The sequence below is a fragment of the Trichoderma ghanense genome (genome assembly GCF_004382785.1).
Source record: "Trichoderma ghanense strain CCMA-1212 chromosome Unknown scaffold_3, whole genome shotgun sequence".
NCBI classification, from domain to species: domain Eukaryota; kingdom Fungi; phylum Ascomycota; class Sordariomycetes; order Hypocreales; family Hypocreaceae; genus Trichoderma; species Trichoderma ghanense.
In genome coordinates, this window is record NW_027395666.1 from 1,948,782 (window position 1) to 1,968,605 (window position 19,824).

Consider the following 19,824-nt stretch of genomic DNA (forward strand, 5'->3'; position numbering starts at 1 on the left):
GGACCAATTCTCGGCAGGACGCAGCGGGAATAGGCAGCGGACGAGCTCGAGGCGAAGCAGGAGATGGATCATTCGTGATGGCCATCGACCAGACAAGGAAAGACTCCTTCTACTTCGTATCTGTCCAGCAGCCTATCCTCGCATCTTGCATGTAGCATGCCCACACCACCAAGAAGCTACAATCTGCTCCATAGCTGCGCGTCCACGCGGACCAAAGGCGTTATCTCACCCTGTCCTTGAGGGGGGGAGATGGGAAGGTCAGTTCGACGCCACTCGTACAACTTCTCCCAACCGCCACGGGCCCGGGCTATCTACGAGCCGCTACAAGAATTACTGGACACGACAATAACAAGAGAGAATAAACCATCAGTCTGGATACCCAAAGTTGGAAATCCCTTGTTATGGGGAGGTAATGAGTCGTGCCTTGCCGTTACGCTCCATTTGGGTCACCTTGGAATAGGACGACAAGGGCAATCTTGTGGAATCTGACATTTTTCGGCAGTAGGAAAAGGAATGCTCTGGTCATGCTGCCCCATCATAGTTGACAACGTGGATATACCGCAGGCCTGCAAGTCTACTGAGGTCGAGGAGAGTCTTAATCAATGTGTGCACGGCCTCGGCACCTTCTTCTCCCGACGGCACAGACTCGGCTCTCAGATATTGTTGCATTCACTATCTCTTTCTTCTTTGTGTCTGTGCTTCCTTCAAAGTTACCGAATGCTAGGACCACGAGGCCCGTGTGTCTCCCCAGTCCCCCCCCTTCCTCCATCTTCCATCCTAGCCAGGAGCGTTGGCAATCACCCCATGATGTCGGGGTTGAAGAATCGGGGGTGGGGTGTGTAAGAGGCGTCCTTGTCGGGCGTGGCTCAGCCCATCCGGTTACTTCGTGCAATTGCCGATACACCAGAGAGGAAACCGAGACGAACAAATGACGAACACCATAGGAAGTCACGCCAGGTGCACCATGAGACGGTCCAGGGATATAACGGGACCCGCGGTGCTGCTCGTTTCAAGCATCTTAGCACGTCGACAATCCGTCATCGACTCACCCTCCCAAACCCATATCGTCTCGCCTGGCGACATTATCCTGCCGGTTCTCATGTAAATACACGACTGCAATTAAAATTACAACAGCAAGGGGGCTTCACTGCCGGCAAGAGATTCCAGCGGTGCAGGGCACTAGAATCTGACGTCGACTTTATTTTGGTTGCTGCCTGCTCTAGACAAGGGGATCTTGATCGCTTTCTCTTTCCTGCTCGAAGGATGAAATGGTTTGACCGTTGTCTGATTGAGCCCCTTGCAGCAGGCAAGAAACTGGGCCCATGACTTCGATCCCGGAAGGTGATCATTACCGTGCATATCGAAAGCTTACTCTTCCGGAAAGGTCGCAAGCCTCGAAATATTGGGACAGGTATGCCGTCGCATATCTCGGAGTCAAGGAAGGGGGTGATGATTGACAGGAAAGAAGCGAGCATGGCGCTGAAATTACATCTGCCAACGGTGGGCGCTTGCATGAGCCGTGCCAGACTTGCTCGAGAAGGGCAAGAAGAGTGACCAGGAACGGAGTTGCTTGGCTTCTCCTGATGTGTTGCCGTGGTTTTGACTGGATTGGGGAAGAGTGGCTTGATAAGGAGGAACAGTCTCTCCTGTTCCATGACACTCCTGTACGGCCAAACTTACTTACATACATACGAGCTGCATTCTTTTCACGCATGTATGGCGATCCGTGTTGAGTTGGCTCTATCGTGGCGATGACCCTCTCTATGCTCTGCATTTCAGGGGTCTGGCTGACTCGATCTCTTAGCTAAACAGGCGGAAAGGGTTCCGCGTCGAAATACCTCCGAAGGATCAGACTTGATAAGGATCAGGAAATCCTGATGAACATCACCAGTACTCACACTATGATTAAGAAGCGTATGGATGTCAATACCATGGCATGGGGATCCGCAATGGGCCGTGTCTGCCTGCAGCAATTCATCTAGCTTTATCAGACTACGGCAATCTAGGTAACAGATATGACAGATAATCAAGCCGTCGGATAGCCAACAAAAGCCAAAGACGCAAGACAAGCGGAAATGAGGCTCTGCCGGAGCGATGCGGGAGGAAGAGAAGTTGTCAAAGTGACAGGGTGGGTTCAAATTACAGGAAGACCAAGCTGCGAACTCGCCATCTATTCCATGCATATGGAAGATGGAAGAAGAAAAGTTGCAACAGGGGACATGGAGGGAGGGCGGGTTGCCGACATCCGCAGCCAAGAGTGTTCAGAATGCGGCACTACGATGGTGTTGACGATGGTGTGGCTGCGTTCGGTGACAAATATACCAATTGAAAACCACAAGTGAGAGACTCCCATGGCGAGAGTCACCAAATGACACCAATCGATATATATTCTCGTGAGATTATTTGCTGAAATGTTTGTCACAAGTTGACTGTTGGGCAGCGATGCATTTGGCCAGTGGCTGCGCGGGCATCCGATGGCCTCCTATAGTCTGGCAAGAAGGTTTGGTTTGCAACCATGATTTTCTCTCTTCTTTATTTTTCGCGGCATTAAAATCTTCAAAAAGCTCTGGCCGGCCCCCCCGTGAACATGTTCTACCGTTTAGAATTCGACTTTGCCTCGGACACCATCATGGAGTACCCGCGCATCCTGGCGGCCGAAGACGGACACCGAACCCGCGCCCAGAACGCACAGCCCGAGATCCTCAACATTCTCGACAGAGACAACTTTGATCTCAGAAACACCATCGTCAGGCTCCAATTCAAGTTTGGCGGTGAGGAGACTCCTGACAATCACGCCCGATCTGCACAGCAACATCATCTCCACCATGCGCTTGGGACTGTGACTGACTTTTTTGCTATCAAATTGCAGCAAGCACAAGACACGGCACCGGATTCTTCGTCAACCTGCCTTCTCCCACGTTCGACGTCATCTTGACGGCTGCCCATAACCTCATCGATGGAAATAAAGTCCGTGCTGAAGAGTTGATGGTGATTTACGCAGACAATGAGCCAGAGCTTGCGACCAAGGTTGAGATCTGTCCTCAGTATTTGGACATGCTCGAGACGCGGCCCAGATCCGACGACAGAGCGATTCACGACTACGGCGTCATTCTGCTGGCCAAGGACGAAAAGAAAAAGCCCAAGAGGCAGGGTCTGGGGCTGAGCCTTGCGCTCGGCTCCAACGGGACCCTGCAGAGTCCCAAAGAGGTGCGCGTGTATGGCTACGGGGAAACGGGTGGCGAGGGCCTCCTCCACAGCTCCGGACCCTTGAAGAGGGTTACAGCCCAGCTCGAGTACCAAGCACCGACGGAGCCTGGGATGAGCGGATCGCCCGTTTGGATCCCGTACGGTGGCCAGGCAATGGCAGTAGGTGTCCAGTAAGTTCAGTGGTGGCAAAAAGAATGACCTTCAAAACCAGGGGGGTTTAGGCGGGCGACGATATATATCATCTATACTTCGCTGAAACTTGTGTCTAACTGAGTCCCCGTCAATCCACCAGCAACATGAGGCCCAAGTCCTCCGGCTCCGGAAGCAGAGGCGCCAGAATCACCGACCAAGTCTTCCGCAACATCTGCCGCTGGGCAGACGTAGGCTTCTTCAACCGGCGGCTCTGCGCCGTTGGGAAGAAGAAGGCCTCGTCGTCGACAAACGGGGAGCAGCAGCCCACGCACAACACGTACCTCGCCTTTTCTCCGCACTGCGACTTCGCCAAGGTCTTTCTGGGTTCGTCGGAGGCGGCGGCCGCGCAGGACAATGTGAGCTTTGATATCCTGCCGGCGAGCATCCCCCCGAGCTGGGCCGCGAAGGCTTCTCCGCTGTGGGCGTTTCGGTTTCACAAGCCGCCTGGCTGGGGCGACAAGGACAGGTGCTGGGTCGAGTGGCAGCCCAAGAGGCAAAAGGCTGTCTTGGTGAGCGCGCTGAAAGAGGTCAATCTCGTTAGGCTGCAGGAGCGTCAGAAGTCTGGCAGGCAGCAGACATGGGTCACCGTCAAGTCTGGGAATAAGCTGGTTCGTGTTGTTCTGCCGGTGGGGAACGAGACTGGCAATCAGGAGCTGAGGTTGTACGATGACGATCGGGATGAGGACGATGTGCAGGATGGAATGACTGAGTTTGCGGGAGTGTCGTTTGCGGATCAGGGAGATGACAGCGGGTTGGGGGTGAGTTTTGTGCGTTCTTAACCCTGGATAGTTGATGAGCTAACGCTGCTCGTAGAAGAGTATGTTCAGGATTGAGTAGGTCTGGACGGCCTAGAAGCGAGGTTCGTCAGGGATTTGATTTAGAGATATTTGCAGAGTATTTAAGCATAGGATAGATTCACGAAACAGAGCAGCATGACCACGGCGGTAGCCGTGAGTTAAACAATCAATATCAAGCTTTGCCTGCTCTAACTGCAACGATCTATGAGCAGGGTTGCCGGGCGTCTAGTGATGTTTGATGCTTGCCGATTGGGCCAATTTGATGGACTTGCAATATCGGAGCAGAAAGGGGCAGGATGGAAATATCAGGCACTTGGTTCAGGTCCTACTGCCAAGAATAACGTGAAATAGCAGTGTGATGGAAGAATTCATGACAATGATAACTCCAGTGATAAGGGGGCGTGTCACTGAGCTACACAACACCAGTCTTGTATCAAATCTACCAATTTCAAGGTTTAAAGCCAAAAACTTGCCGACTTCTTAAGATAACCAATCATTATCATTAAACTATGTCACAAGTTATCGTCCCGTTCCACCTGACACAGTCCTCGCTCGAAACTTTTTTGGCGCCGACAAAAGAATAGAAGAGGGAAAAGAGTGTAGTAGAAGGAAAAAAAAGACAGTAGATGGACAAAAGAAATCAAATTGGAGAGACTGACTTGAAAGAAACCAACAGAGTAATAGAAGACAACGAACGGGAAAGAAATCCAAGGAATGTCTCAAACAGATGACAACCCAAATCCGACTCCCAGCGCCTCATAATGTTCTTAGAAGTCCCCTCCCCCTCCTTTTTTTTTCCCCCTGAGCCCGTCTCTCAGTGTCTAATGTCGACACAAAGACAGTTCGTATGAATAGGTGATTTAGTTGCGCCCGAAACTCAAGATTGGTTCCATGAGCGTTTGCAAGAGCTGTTTTAATCTTAGTCTCACGTTCGTTGCAACTGAAGACTTGTTTGACCCGACGTACCCATCGTTCGAGATCCTCTTCGTTTTCGTGGAGTTTCTTGTACTCCTCGTCGAGGCGTTCTGTTGGTTGAGAATTCACATCAGCTCTTCTGTATCTGTCATCGGTTTTGTGTAACGTCAACATTACTAACTTGTAGTGCAGAAGAGCACATCCTTGAGGTCGGGATCATCCCTAAGCTGGTTGAGGAAGGATTCGGCACCAGAGTCATTGCCGATCTGGCTGATTTGAAATCGCACAGCTGTTAATGCTGTTAGCACTGAAGAGCACATCATAGCTTGGTAGGCATGATGACAGACTTGTACGCGGGTAGTCATGTTTCTCCAGGAAATCAACGCAGCTGACAATGGTGTCCCTAAACTCGCTTGAAGGCTCGCCAGTAGCACAGCCGTCTGTGATGCAGGAGACAAGAAGAGGCCTGTGCAACTTCTCTCCCTTGTTGACGACGTCGTAAAGCAGAGGATCGAGGATCTTTCGCTTGAGATTGGTGCCAATCTTGGTGTTGCCACGAGGCGTAACTGAGCGCATGATCTCTTCGACTTGTTCTGCCTTGAGATTATCGTCCAGCGCACGTTTCTTGTTAATGAATTGCAGTCCTGTTCCGCAGCCATCGGGGACCAGTAGAGTAGAGATTCGTGCAACTCGTCGAACAAGGTCAGTCTGGTCACGAGCGCGAGTGCCTGATTTCATAGAGGTGCTGTCATCTAAGGGGATCAATAATCATTAGTATGTATTGGTGGTCAAGTGATACATTGTGTGGGGTGAGAAGGGATGACAGTCCATTCAACTTACCGCAGTAAAAGACTGGCTGATAGAGTGCAAGCTTCGTTATGTCCTGGACGTCTTCCTTGGAATTGAGCACCTCGTCCTCTCGCCCCTCAAGCTCAGCTGCCTTCACGGCGACATTCTCCAAGAACTTGTCGCCTTCCGCAAAGAAGTAACCCAGGCCAGTATCGTCGATGAATCTCATCATGCCTGCGTGGAACTGCGCCGGCGTGGTCTTTGCTGAAATCTCTGACACAAGAGGAACATCATGGGCATCGTCTTCGTCGTCGTCTTCGTCCCTTCCAATTGCCAATGTGGCAAAGTCACCAACGTCCCCGAGTCCGAGAGAGGCGTCGGTGCCCGAGTTGCCGTAGATCCTGCTTGGGGGAGCTTCGGCCCTGCTTTCTTCATGAGGGAGGTCTATGCCGCTGTCGGAGTCACTGCCATCTTGTTCCCCAGGTACGAACTGCCAAATCATTTGAATCAGTATACACGATATACACCAAACGTGTGCCTTGAGCTCGAGAGCGTGAATGTCACCAACCTTGGGGGAAGCATGCATGCCATCAGTCCTGAGGGGGGCGTACATGTTGCCGCCGATGCCGAAGAATCTGCTGATGACGCCCCCAAACCTCTGATTCATGTATCCAATCGACCTGAGGACATAGTGGACAACCTCGACCACGACCCCGTCATTGCTCGAAGCTTGTCCCGGCTCCAGCACTATGGCGTCGATCACGCTGGGATCCCTGGTAGCCCTTGCGAGATCCTCAACGCTCATGGGCTCGGAGCCTTTCTTGACTTGATGCTTCGTAGAGGCGCCGTAGTGCCGTAGAAGCTTGATGGCGGCAGGCTCGCGATGCTCGACGAACTTGGAGAGTGCAGTGGAGTCATCATCAGACGCAGGGATATTGGGGTTGGCCTCCTTTTCAAGAAGAGCCTCCACGGTAGCGATCCGCTGTTGTCTGCTGACGGAGGCATGGCTCTGAGCGGCATGCCAGAGCGCCGTTCGGCCTTTTTTATCTTGGGCGTTGACCTCTGCGCCCTGCTCGAGCAGGAACTGGACGACGTGAGGGTGCCCCCTTGATGCCGCGTGGCTGAGGGCAGTCCTGCCCCTGCCATCAGGCTGATCAATGTTGAACTCGGGATCAGCAGCCTTGGAAGACTCAAGAAGAGATACAAGTCTCTCGAGGTTGCCCTGAGCGGCGGCTTCGTGGAGGGTTGTCATTGTTCCGAGACGAGGAAATAGCTTTGATGATACAGGAGGAGTGGTGATTAAGTTGGAGGAACTGGTTGAAGAAGAGGTAGCAGAGAGGGCTTCGAAACGATTTTCCAGAGTCTGATGGCTCACCCTGGTTGTCTGGAGGTGTGGCTTGATTTTTGCGACCTGTCAGAATACGGCCGGCCCTTTTTATACCTGATCGAGATACGGGCCAGATGAGGGTTATAAGTACCGAAAGGAGCCGCATGAGAAGAGAATGCCAATGGCGAACACAGAAGGAATCCCGAGGAAGCAGCAGCAGAGCCTCAACCCTGCAGAGCAGGGAGGATACACACAGCATGGAGTCGAGATATTACGTATCGGCTCGCGCTCAGCCCATCGCTTCTCACCGAAGACGAACATGGATTGCAGGCTCAAGGTGCGCCTTTTCCTCTTCCGACCCGATACTGACGTGTTGCAGCGTCCTTGCAGCTGAAAAAGATCATTGCACCCATGCCAAGTGGAAGCGTCCGCCCTCGCCGAGTGGACACATGTATCGTGCTGCCCGGGCTGTATGCAGGCAGGCATACAGCATATCAGCCGCACCCGACATGCAGACCATCTAATGTACGCACAAACCGGCTTCTTTGCGCCATGATAGTGGCCGACGCGTTGCACGGGGGGACCTCCGCTCGTGTCTTGAACTGGGTTGAGCACTGCAGGCATTATCGGAACGGCTTTGCAGGGCAGCCACCTCTGGAAAGGCATCCGAGACAAATGTCTCACAGACACGACAACTCACTGGCAGCCGAGTCCGGATAAAGAGGCAAGCTCACAGCTGGCAACGCAAGGTAGGATAGAGGAGGGAGGAAAGATGTGATGCCTTTGGGCCTGGATTGCGCCCTCTTCCGCGAATGCTCTCCACGATATGACCGACCCTAAGCATCCTCTGCCGACGTCAAGTCGGCCCCCAAAAGGCCGAGGCATCGAGGCTTGGAGGCATGATTTGCCCAACGCTTGATCATGGGACCGACAAGCCCTTTGCCTTATGACGTGCTGGGCTGTGAGCAGGCGTCGTCGAGAGCCTGGGCGAGGGAGGAGGACCCGCTGGTGCCATGAGGCTCAATTGCAGCCCAAGATCTTGGTTACCCAATCGAGACACAACAGTGTCGTATCGGAGCCCCGGCTAAAGCGCCTCTACGTATAAAGGAGCTTAGTCCGGCTCACAGGGATCCAGAGACATGGTGGTGGGACATTGTTCCGTCTCCCATTCTCGCGAGTTTCAGCGTTCGAGCCTCACTTACACTGGGAACTGCGTGCTCAGGCATCTGTCCCACCGCACCCGTGGCACCACCCATTTTTGTCACCATGGGCAAGCTCCAGGATGTCACTCGCCTCCTCATGGCAGCCGGGGGATCTCCCTCAGCCGACGGAAAAGTCACCTATCTCTTCCAAGAGAAGAACAACAGTCTGTACATGGAGACGTGGACGGGGCCTGAGCTCACCGACAAAGTGCGAGTCGCTACGAACGTCAGGAGCGGCACCTCTGCGCCTCTTGTCTTCCTCAAGTACAAGGTGAGAATGTTCTCTTCGGTCTCTCTTACACGGGGGAGTGTGCTGACCCAGCCAATCCTTTGATTGTGGGGCAATTCAGAGAATCTTCACTGTCGACAAATCCAACAAGCTCAGGTGTTTCACCGAGACATTGAGCGCTGAGGATGAAGACGAAGACGAAGACGAAGACGACGAAGAGGAAGACGATGATGCTGGTTGGGAAGAGGAGGAGCTGGATGACGTCGACGTCCGAGTTCATCCGCAAAGCTGCCTGACCGTCTCCTGTGGAGATGAAGCAATCATCGTTCTCTATCAAAACCCAGACGGCTCTCTCGGAGCTATTGAAGACGACGGCGGAGGGTGGAAGCTTTCGGAGCTGCCAACTTGTATGGCCGCCCCCGGATCTCCATTGGCTTGCCTACGGGCCGAAGAGGCTTCGTACTTTGTCTATGCTGGCGCCGAGGGTACTCTTCAGTATCTGGAGCATGGCTCTGATGGCTGGAAAGGTATGTGTTAACCTGCTTACGAACAATCACTCGATTGCCCCATCCTACAGTGCTTACTCTGGTGTTAGATGCCCCGTTCTCGAGCGCCAAGATCGATGTGGCCAAGTCCAAGCTCTTCGCTGCCAGCGATGAAAGGTCGAGCAGCAGCCCCAAGCTCATGGTCCTCTGCCTCGCTGACAACAAACTATCCGCCATCACACGCGGAAGCGACGAAGCCGACATCCTGGGTACAGTCCACAAGGGGGAATTCAAGCCGACCTCTGACCAGGAGAATGCCTATGAACAGGCCTTCAGCATGTCGTCGTACATACCCTTTCACATGTTTCAAATCTTGCAAGGGCTGGATGGTCTCCTGGCTATGCTGCCTTATCAGCCGCACCCTCCAGACCCTTACGCCCAAAGCCCGCACCAGACTCCTCAGCCCCCCCTTTACCAGACTCCCCCGTATACACCTCAGCCGACTCCGCAACCACCGCAGCGGCAAGCCCAATATCCGCAGCCTCCGTACCCGCAAACCCCGTACCAAAGCGCTCCTCGAACGACTCGACAGCCCCCGCAACCAGAGATTCCCTACGCTCACCCCCCTTATCGTCCTGCTGCTCGACCGAATCAGCAGACTACCCAGCAACCCCTTCACCAGGGAGCCACCAATGCTCAACCTCCTCCCCGGAGTCCTCGTCCCCAGCAGCGTCCACCCCAGCCCGCTACTGAGCCTTTCGACGAGTCGCAAGAAGGGCCCATTGAAGAGCATGACGAGGAGTTCAACGATGAATATGATGAGGAGCCTGTTGAGGAGCCTGCTGTTCCACCTCCCGTGGGCTCAGCCCAGCGGCCAGCTACGAGGAATGCTCAGCGTCCTTCTCAGCAACGGCCCTCTCAACAGCAACCTGGTCGTCGTCCGAATGCTCGCCAGCAGCATCCCCCCCGGCCGGTCAATGAGCGTGGTGAAGACCTAGAAGAAGAAGAACCGTCCGAAGACGGTGAGGAAGAGGTTGTTGAGGAAGAGGCCTATGAAGAAGAGGCCTATGAAGAAGAGCCTTTTGAGCAGCCTGCTCCTCAGCCTACCAGGCAATCCACTCAAAGGCCTGCTGCAAGGAGTGCTCAGCAGCCTCTTCGCCCGCAGTCTAGTCGCCAACAGCCCCCCGGTCAGCAGTCCAATGACGACTTTGCGGAAGAGGCTGATGAGGAGCCCTTTGAGGAGTTTACTGCTTCAGGCCCTGCTCAGTCCGCCCAGCAACCCGCGTCGAGGACCACTCAGACTCCTCTTCAACAACAGCCCCGTCAACGGCAACCGCTTCGCCAGCAATCTGCTGGGCAGAACGTGCCCCCCCAGCAACCTGTCCGCCGGGCTCACGTTGAGCCATTCGAAGTGGCCTTTGAAGAAGCCCTTGAGGAGACGCTTGTTGAAGAAGAGCTCTTGTCTGGACCTCCTCCGCCTTTGCGGCCCGTACAGCCCGCCCAGCGACCTGCTCCAAGGGTTGCTCCGGGCATGACACCAAGAACGGCGCAGCCTCCTCGCCAGCAGACTCCTCGTCCGCCAACGGCTCGACAGCAGCCTCCTCAGCAGGAGCCTGTTCGCTCGCAAACTCCTCGACAACACCAATCCCATCGTCGGCCAGCCCCCGGCCAAGAAGACCCCCCTCTCGATCAGTTCGAAGTCCCCTTTCGATCTGCTTCGAGAGCCGCGCAACGCCCGCAACGCCAGTCTCCATGGGCCGACGGAGACTTTGATGAGTCCGTCCCGCAATACCCCAGGCAGGAACCTAACTTTGAACATGTGGGCGAGGTTCCCGGTCAATATCGGCAGTACTACTACCCTCCGCAGCTTGATCCAAGATTTGCCCATCCGGATCCCTACCAACCTTTGCGACCTCGACATGAACCTACCGTCGATCATGCACACCTCCGCCAACCGCATCACCGAGTGCCTCATTACGTCCATTCTTCACATTCTCACACCCATCCTCCCCGTTGCCCGTCTCACCCAAACCATCACTGTTGCTGCAGCTACCACCATAAACCTTCTCTGAGGGTTCGCATGCTCGACTATCTTTTTGGGAACCGATGCAAATCCTGTTACCGCCGCTACAAGAGGGTCAAGCGGATCCAGCGGCACACGCACGAAGACATTGTATATGATCACGTCAAGGCCTGTAGGTGTTGAGCTTTGAACCCACCGTGCCGACCAGATTGACCAAGAGCACGAACGGGATGGAGGAGGGAGCGGATGGGCATCAGATTGATACAGATACGATTGCCCGTCTCTTTGAGGACATGTCTGCTTTTTGTACTGCTTCTTAGTTTAGTCGTTCCAACTGCTTGCGAAAATAGACTCGTTCATAGCCGTCCTCGGTCCTCCTCCCCGTCTCTACATAGCCCAGCTTGAGATACAGTCCAATGTTCTCATGCATCTTGACATTCGTAAACAAAAACACACTCGACAAGCTCTTTCCCCTCGCAAACTCCTCTGCAAAATCCATCAGCACACGACCATAGCCTCGTCCCTGCGCCGCCGGCTCAACAACGAGATTATTCACAGTGACGGCGTCCCCCTCAGCAGTGACGCCCAGCATAATTGATCCGACCATTTTGACAGCAGGTTCTCCCCCGCCTTCGTCTTCTGATGCAGCCTCTAGGATGAATACATCGCGTGTCTCCAGCAGTTTGGCGTAGTCGGCGAGCATGGGGGCAGGAGGCTTTCCGATGCGGTTGATGTATTTCGAGTAGCTGGCGTTGATGATGGCCTGTACACGTGGGACGTCGTCTTGTTTGGCTCTTCTGATGCTGAGGCCATTCTGCACAGCTTTTCCAGAGAGCATAGTCATGGTGTTCTGAGAATGGCAATCATGCAAGGCGTGAGGTTGATGGAAGGGAAATGATTCACCTCATCCATTGAGTCATCGCTTTAGCTGCAGTTACATACAGACTACCTACCAAAACCGCCTAAAAGGGCCCCCGACTCATCTCCCCCCTAAAGCCATGTTCGCCAATCCATATATTATACACGACCAAATCCGCAGTCATCTTTCGAATTCTCATCATCCACCCTTCTCAGCTTCCCTTCTTCAATCCGAAGCTCTTCCGTCCATCTCATCGCCTCTCACACACAGAACAAGACGTGTCGTCGGCACCGAGCACATGACGCATCCTGCCATGCTCGATACTCAAGCGAGCCTGCGAACCACCCAGAAAAGAAATGCGAACTGACATCCGTTGCCCCGTGCACAACAGCTCGGCAATCTCCAATCATTTTTCCCCTCCCTTCTTCTCTCTGGTTGTCTCTTTTCCAACGAGTCGCGAGCGGATACGTTTTTAAATTGCATGCAGCTGCAGCGACATATTGGCCTGTCTGCATACCTTACCTGTGGAAGAATTGCGGCCTGACAGCTCACATGGTGCCACGTAGCACAGGGAGAACAAGGGGGGAAGAGCCCGACGAGCCCGACGACGGTTACACTTTTGCAGTCCGGCGAAACACGTTCCCATCAAAGTCTCTTTTGTTTCAATTGTGTCGCTGTAATATTGCGTTCCTATGCTCTATCTTGGCAGAATTCGTGGCCACATCGTCCTCAGGGCGCCATCATAACCAACTTCACAGCTCATCCCTGACGGGCACCGACTCGTCCAGCGGCGCCATTGCCATAATCTTCACCACCAGGCTCGTCCAGCCAGTAAAGTGCTGCGTGCGCTGGCCAGCTCCCGTCTCGGGGTTGTACTGCTCCCACGCAAAGCCCGTCTCCTCCCAGCTCTTGAACACGGTGTCGACCAGATTCGTGCGCAGCTTGTTGTACAAGCCTCTGGCTTTGCTCTGGAAGGGCCCCTCCTGCGTAGCAATTTTCTGTACAACAAAACGTTAGCTGTCTAGTCGCCTACATCGTACAACATGTCATAAGCCAGGTCGCTCTTGTGTATTACTTACGTGGAGCTGTGTCAATGCCATGTAGTTGATGGGCATCCATACGGGGCTGCGCCAGTAGTTCTCTTCCGTCCCATACAGTGGATCCTGCTTGCTCAGACTGCGGAGGCCATGAGGACTGAACAAGTGACTCTCATCACCAATTAGGTCGAGAATCTTGCCCAGCTTGTCATCGTCAGGCTGCATCAACCCGACCAGGAAGGGGAACAGCGAGATGTATCCCTTGTGGCACACGAGAGCATGCTCCTCATACTCGTCAATGGTTGCGTCGCAGTAGCAGCCATCCTTCTCGGACCAGTGGAGGTCGTCCAGGTTGCGCTCAATGGCAAAGAGGGTCTTCTTAAGCTCAGAAATCTCATCAGCAAGGCCCAGTGCATCTGCAATGTTGATGAGGGACTTGGTCATGAATCCAACCCAAGACATGAGGTCCACATGAAGCTCGCCCGGATGCGGCGGCTGTGGTCGTGGGTAATCATCCAGGCCGCTGGTAAGGCAGTGCGTCTCAGTTCGGCCCCTCCACCTGTAGGCCTCTTTGCTGGAAAAGGCCTCTCGGTCGTAGGCTTTGATGCTACCCTTCTGCGTCTTACGGAACCAATCGTACTGACGCCGAAGGAGAGGGTAAATCTTGCGGAGGAAATCGCCGCCAAGTTCCAGGTTCTCTAGGTGAGCATTGTAGAGAGTGTCTCCTTGAGATAAGAGCGTCTCTTGCCCAGCGGGTGCGGTGCCGTTAGCACCACGAAGGCGCTCCATGAAGCCCTCGATGATCAAAAAGAGGGTGGGAGGATTCGCATAATGGGGGTACTGGACCTGGAATTCCTTGGGAACTTTGCTTCTGGCCTCTGGGCCGAGGATCTGCTCACGAGGAATCCAGCCATCGCTGTCCATGGTATTGTACCAGCTCTTGACAACCTCGAGCGTCAAGTCGATATCCCAGTCTGCAATCGGGATAAGATGGAATCCCTCGTCCCAAAAGAAGCCGCGAGGAAAGAAGGGCCGTGACGGAACACTCGTAAAAAGCTCGTACGGGCCCTCGAGCTGCTCAGCGTGGCGTGCTCGGGCGGCAGCCGTATCCTCCCAGAAGCCCTCGTTCTCTTCTTCGTACTCATCCGCATACGATCGATCAATCAGTTGATGTCCGTGGAAGTATCCGATGCCTCCAATCAGGTTAGAAAACATGCTTTCGCCAAACTTGCGGTACTTCTCAGCAGAGTAAGGCGCCTTCAAGTCAAAGACACTGGAGAAGCGCTCTCCAAAAGCCTCCGAAGTATCCTTAATCTCCCGGGTCACGTCGTGGCTGGTGAGCTCCCTACCAGCTGAGGCCGATGAGAAGATGACGTCGAATTCGAACGATCCTTCGAACGTCTTCTGAACAAGGTGAGCGTTGCCACCGCCTGGCTTGGATTTGAGTCGGAACATTTGCCATGGAGGCGGCAGGGTCTCGTCGGTATAAGTCTGTTGAATTTCTTGAATGTGATCTTGCAGCTCCCGGAAGACTGCTGGCTTGGCCTGCCACAGGTGCTCTTCTGGGAGGCCGAGGCTGCGAACCACTGTCGTGTCTCCACGTCGTGAAGCTGATATCTCATGGTCCGAAGTCGGGTGATTGCCGCTTCCCTTGGTGACGACAATGGTGTAGTCTCCGAGCGCACTGGAGTGTCCTTTTAATCGAACATCGCCTTCGAACCCCAGTCCAATGTCCTCGACCTCGCCCTGAACCTCGAGGTCTCCGAGGCCTTCCTGGGCGATGTAGTAGTGCACTAGGAACTTGGTGTCGGCGGGTGCATCATCTCGGACAGTTCCCTTGATCCTCGCGGCCCAGCTGCCGCCATGATTCCCCCCGGGAACCTTGATGAACGAGGTGGTGATGTCAATGCCATTGCCCTCGTCGTGGATCGTTTGCACACCACCAGTTCTCGCATCGTACTCATCCCAGCCATATCCATGTATATCCTGGCCCTGTTCGCATGTGTATCGAAAAACTGTCACCGGATCAGCACCACAGTCGTGAGAACGGTCACAGTCTCACTTGATCTCTTCACGTACGCGACTGAATATCCATGTACTGCTCGGCTCTCCCCCACATCAAGCCCGTCCACAAGCCTTGAGGCAGCCTCGGCCGCACACCAAAGTAGAGATTTGGCTTGTACGGACCCCATAGCAGACTCTGGTTGTTCAAACGGCCAACTTCGCTGATCAAGACGGTTTCGCTCCCCGTGGCTGAAGCGCCAATGGCCAGCGCCGCCACAGAGGCCAGCAGTTGGGCAAATCTGGCCATTTGCCCTCTTCTTTTGGCTGCTTTACAGAGCTCGGCTCTATGTAAAGAGTCCACGAGACGATAGGCAAGAGTCGTTCCTCATCTGAAAACTGAAAGAAAAATGAGATTGGCAATGCTGGCCTCCTGACGACAATGGCCTTGTTTGGTGCAATGAACACGGTGGGTTGAGTGGCTCTGCCAGGTACCCAAGGTAAGTTGTCACTGCAAGGCTGATGAGTGGCAGCTTCAATGGCAGCTCGGCCAATCATTCGCTTGCAATGCGCCACACAAGCCACATTAGCCACATGAATCAAGCTCAACCACCCCCTGTCATTTCTTCAGCCTTGACATACCTACCTAGGTAGTATTTCGATTCCAGAAACTTCATCCAACCAGCTTCACAACCATCTTTACTGCTGCTCATCCTCATAGATCACAGTCTCTCCGACCTTGGAATCTTACTGCGCATAATCTCAGAATGAGCGATCCACGCCGCTCCAGGCGGCCCGACAGCCGCCAGATGTGGGATGAATCAGACCGTCACAACAGGAACCCTCCCCGAGACCGCGAGCGCGGCTGGGACAACCGAGACAGGGAGAGAGACCGTGGCAGAGATCGGGGCCGAGATCGAAGAAACTACAGATCACGGTCGCGGAACCGACGCGACAAGCAGCAGGACCGCTCAATGTCGCCAGATAAACACAGGCGAGAACGCGGGGGGGACAGAAATCGAGGCGGCTGGGACCGTCGCGGAGGACGAGATGGAGATCGGAGGGAGAGCCCTCGTCGGCAGGACGAAAAGGGCGACCGTGATGGTTACGACAGAGACAGACGATGTAAGCAGACAAACCCCGTCAAGACCTGGCGTTGGAGGACAACTCGTGCTAACACATGACGAAAAAACAGCAGCAAAGTACCACGATGACCGCCGCCGCTCCCCTTCTCCCTCTCACTCCACCCTCCCGACCCGTCCCCATCCAGAAAGCACCTCACGCAAACCCCATCCCAGCATAACTATCAAGACCGAACTGCGCAGCCCCTCGCCCTCCCGCCGGGACGACGAGCGAGATCGAGACGGCGACTCCAGACGAGGAGACAGATCGCCCTCGCATGACGAGATGGATACCGACGGGCATACGAGAGGAGATGAGGATGACGACGACATTGTGGTCGAAGGCCAAGACGAGCTGGCTGCCATGCAGTCGCTGATGGGCTTTGGCGGCTTCGGCACCACCAAGGGGAAGAAGATTGCGGGGAACAACGTCGGCGCCGTGCGCAAGGAGAAGAAGTCGGAGTATCGGCAGTACATGAACCGGCAGGGAGGATTCAACAGGCCGCTGAGTCCGTCGCGATGAGTATGATCCTTTCGGGCGAACGGTTGGAAAGGGGGGGGCTTGTTTTCCTATCTCTACATGTCTGTATAACATGATATCCATGATGGCATAGCACTGGGTTTGCATTCCATTTTATTCGTTCTATTCCCTGAAGCTCTCGGGTTTCTGGTTTATGTCGGTTGCTTCATACAGGTATGGCAGAGGATAATACATTGAACTGTTAATTGAAAACGCTGATCATGTTCAGTACTCTAGCATCCGAGACACGAAGCAGATCATACGTCTCAACCCATGCTCAGATGATTTCATAGGTATAAAAGCCGGTCGTGGGATCGAAATCCATGTACTCCACGTCCCTCAAAGCCTCGTTTCCATCCCGCCTCACCTCCTTCATCAGCATCCCGACACCGTGAAAGAAAAACCGCGTCGATCCAATCCGTCGAAACACCCCCTTTTCCTCCGTTCCATCTCCCACCTGTTCCAACAAAATGGCAAACGCATCGCCATATTCGTCCTCCGCATCACAATCAGCTATCATGAGATACATCTCGCGGTCTTCGGCCCATTCATCCAGCCTGCTCCTCCACGAATCGAGACAAAACCCCTGGCCGTCACTCTTCCACGCTTCGGAGCCGTCACCTCGCAGCACCGTGAAACCGCGATAGAAACCCGACTCCTTGTGATCCCTCGCCTTTCTAGCCGCGCGGATTCGAAAGATTGGGCCATGAAGGATGATGAAGCCGCTTTTGACTGGCCCAAACGGTCCTCCTTCCGTAACGACCTGGACATCCACCACTCGCGGCATGCCTTTGCATTGCTCTTCTCGCTTCTCCTTCAAGGAACTGCCGTCGTGGAAGCGCACCAGCCCGTCTATAGACGCCCACGACCACGATGGAATGACGTATTCCTCATCTTCTGCCCCAGGCTGCATCACATACCGTTCTGCATTCTCCCCTACGACCCAGTGAAGCCCAAAAGGAAGATAGCTTCTCCATGTGCCCGCGGCATATTCCCCCGGCGTATCGACTGGCAGGCCGGTTACTTGACCAAAGATTTGTGCCACCGCTCCAAAAGCCACCAGCTTGTCCTTTCTCTTCGTGAGAGCTCGTTGATTATACTGAGCCACGAGACGGTCCCATAGCCAAACATCCGGTGTTCTAGTCCGGCGCCGCCTCTCCATGTTGAAGAACGCCAACTTATCAGGCCAGGAAACGCTCCCTGGACCAGTAAAGAACCTGATGGGATCAATCGACGTCTCACGATATATCCCGTCACCGATGCCGTTCCACCACCACTCACCATCCGTGCAGTGCAGCACGCGCGGGGAGAGGGCATACTCCTGAAACGTCCACCCACGACGATTCAGCGGCGCAGAGACAATCGTGTTGCCAAACTCCTGATGCCACGGATTGGTGATGCGCAGCGTCTGGCCAGGCTGCAGCCCCCATTCCTGGATATATCCCGCCCAGGCCGGGCGGACGATGACGGTGCGAGGACGGGGGCTGGGTGATAGACCCGTGGTGGGGTTCTTGGAGGCTGATGCTGCGATTGTGATGTGCGAGAAGGCGTATACCGAGGCCATCCGCTGCGCTTCGCGGAGCCAGTCGGAGGCGGAATCTTGGATGATGCAGAGGGAGTCGATCCAGAGGTATGAGATGCCGAGCTCAAGGGCCAAGGCCGCGGCATCACGGAACGTGGCGGGAAGATTGTGAAATGCAATGCCGTTGGTGAATTCGGACAGGCGCGAGGCAATTAGCTGGATGGGCATTGTGTTGCCCCAGCTGTGGGAGAGGGCGATGTACGGGGTGTTGATATCGAGTGATGTGATTGCGCCATCAATGAGCCTCACCGTTGGCCCAGATGATGCTGAAGTCAGATACAGAAGCCGTGTTGGGAGTTGTCGGACGAGGCTCTTTGGGAGGTCCTTGGCGAAGTCTCTCGTCTCGTTGAGGAATTGGGCGACCCGCTGTATCGTGCTCCCTCGGTCCATCCAAGCAACGAGATGCTTGTTTTCCTCTCTGGACAGATCTGGGTGACTTTCGAATCAGCAAAACCCAAAACCACCATCAAGAACAACATCAGCTATATCTCTCCCTTTCGTCTTCAGGGGCTGTATCAACTCACCATGCATATCCAGCATCACATCCTTCACATTCCCCTCCCTCTCGCCCACAGCCGGATTCACATCCATATTCCTATTCGCCTTCCAATCCCTATCCACATGGTACCGAAAAACAAGCCTACTCGTCTTTCCCCTCTCCGTATAAACAAACACATACCCCTTCGCCCCCTTAACCTCCTCCCTCCCCCAAACCGCCACGCCATACGGCTTCCGCCCCTCCATGTAATCCGTGATGGCATCGTTCCGCGGATGCAGCGCGTTAAACGCTAGAACTACCGTCTGGCACAGCGCGCACGAGGCTCCTGAAGCGCGCAGCTCCTCGACCGTATGGTGCGGATACGAGAGCGTCGGGGGAGCACCCTTGCCGTGCACAAAGGGCTCCATGCCGTGGTCGTATGCGGTGCCGAAGGCGGGCTCTGGGTTGAATGGGTCGGGCGGTGCGCCGGGCCGCTTGGATGCCGCTCTCTTCCAGCCGCGGAGTTGTGGGAGCCATGTTCCTGTGAAGATGCCGTTGCAGACGCTGCAGAGGGGAGAGGGCGGGATTGCGTCCATGTAAACATCTGCCATTGTGCTGACTCTCTGTTAGGCAGAATCCAGACGTGTTTAGAATGAAGCAAGAATACTGAGTTATCAGAAGTAGGACATAGAAACCATTTGCTATGTAATTGCTACAAGAACAAAATGCCACGGAGACCTGATAGATGTACCGTAGCTTGTGAGCGTGGGTGGAGTTTGGGATTTCGATTTGTCTACACAGCAGAGCCCTGTCAACAGGTTTGCAAATTTAGCAAATCTGAGGTGTCGTATTCCATAAGCGTCATACGATGCTATTCATGGATATGTGTGGTGGTCATCGGAGTTGTATGGCATTGCTTCTGGATCGCACGCGAGTTGTTATAACCATATCACGACACGGCCTGTTTTGACGTATCCAATGAATGCCATGTTTGAAGTTTCCAATAGGCTTTGCAAAATTCCCAGTCCTTTTCTATTGAACGAGTCATTAGTCCAATAAG

General features: G+C 54.3%; 7 protein-coding genes across 7 annotated transcripts; 3 read left to right on the forward strand and 4 right to left on the reverse strand.

The window, feature by feature from the left end:
- Positions 1 to 2,587: 2,587 nt before the first annotated feature.
- On the forward strand, positions 2,588 to 4,236 carry CCMA1212_003972 (uncharacterized protein; the record flags this gene model as incomplete). Its single annotated transcript, XM_073701299.1, has 4 exons — positions 2,588 to 2,771; positions 2,870 to 3,377; positions 3,500 to 4,157; positions 4,213 to 4,236. 4 exons carry the CDS (start codon positions 2,588 to 2,590, stop codon positions 4,234 to 4,236), a joined length of 1,374 nt encoding a protein of 457 aa, XP_073560249.1.
- An 820-nt stretch (positions 4,237 to 5,056) lies between these two features.
- CCMA1212_003973 (Putative ankyrin repeat domain-containing protein) lies at positions 5,057 to 7,152 on the reverse strand (the record flags this gene model as incomplete). Its single annotated transcript, XM_073701300.1, has 5 exons — positions 5,057 to 5,104; positions 5,163 to 5,221; positions 5,293 to 5,400; positions 5,459 to 5,863; positions 5,952 to 7,152. 5 exons carry the CDS (start codon positions 7,150 to 7,152, stop codon positions 5,057 to 5,059), a joined length of 1,821 nt encoding a protein of 606 aa, XP_073560248.1.
- Positions 7,153 to 8,366: 1,214 nt separating this feature from the next.
- CCMA1212_003974 (uncharacterized protein) lies at positions 8,367 to 11,349 on the forward strand (the record flags this gene model as incomplete). The annotated part of the gene is made up of 4 exons (XM_073701301.1): positions 8,367 to 8,372; positions 8,503 to 8,700; positions 8,780 to 9,185; positions 9,254 to 11,349. 4 exons carry the CDS (start codon positions 8,367 to 8,369, stop codon positions 11,347 to 11,349), a joined length of 2,706 nt encoding a protein of 901 aa, XP_073560251.1.
- Positions 11,350 to 11,482: 133 nt separating this feature from the next.
- On the reverse strand, positions 11,483 to 12,010 carry CCMA1212_003975 (uncharacterized protein; the record flags this gene model as incomplete). Its single annotated transcript, XM_073701302.1, has 1 exon — positions 11,483 to 12,010. One exon carries the CDS (start codon positions 12,008 to 12,010, stop codon positions 11,483 to 11,485), a length of 528 nt encoding a protein of 175 aa, XP_073560250.1.
- A 767-nt stretch (positions 12,011 to 12,777) lies between these two features.
- Positions 12,778 to 15,410, reverse strand: CCMA1212_003976 (uncharacterized protein; the record flags this gene model as incomplete). The annotated part of the gene is made up of 3 exons (XM_073701303.1): positions 15,142 to 15,410; positions 13,105 to 15,077; positions 12,778 to 13,023 (listed from the first exon to the last, which is right to left on the reverse strand). The coding sequence occupies exons 1-3, from the start codon at positions 15,371 to 15,373 to the stop codon at positions 12,778 to 12,780; spliced, it is 2,451 nt and encodes an 816-aa protein (XP_073560253.1). The 5' UTR covers positions 15,374 to 15,410.
- A 420-nt stretch (positions 15,411 to 15,830) lies between these two features.
- CCMA1212_003977 (uncharacterized protein) lies at positions 15,831 to 16,707 on the forward strand (the record flags this gene model as incomplete). Its single annotated transcript, XM_073701304.1, has 2 exons — positions 15,831 to 16,188; positions 16,259 to 16,707. 2 exons carry the CDS (start codon positions 15,831 to 15,833, stop codon positions 16,705 to 16,707), a joined length of 807 nt encoding a protein of 268 aa, XP_073560252.1.
- Positions 16,708 to 16,981: 274 nt separating this feature from the next.
- On the reverse strand, positions 16,982 to 19,375 carry CCMA1212_003978 (uncharacterized protein; the record flags this gene model as incomplete). Its single annotated transcript, XM_073701305.1, has 3 exons — positions 16,982 to 18,714; positions 18,811 to 18,899; positions 18,966 to 19,375. 3 exons carry the CDS (start codon positions 19,373 to 19,375, stop codon positions 16,982 to 16,984), a joined length of 2,232 nt encoding a protein of 743 aa, XP_073560245.1.
- Between the last annotated feature and the right edge of the window lie 449 nt (positions 19,376 to 19,824).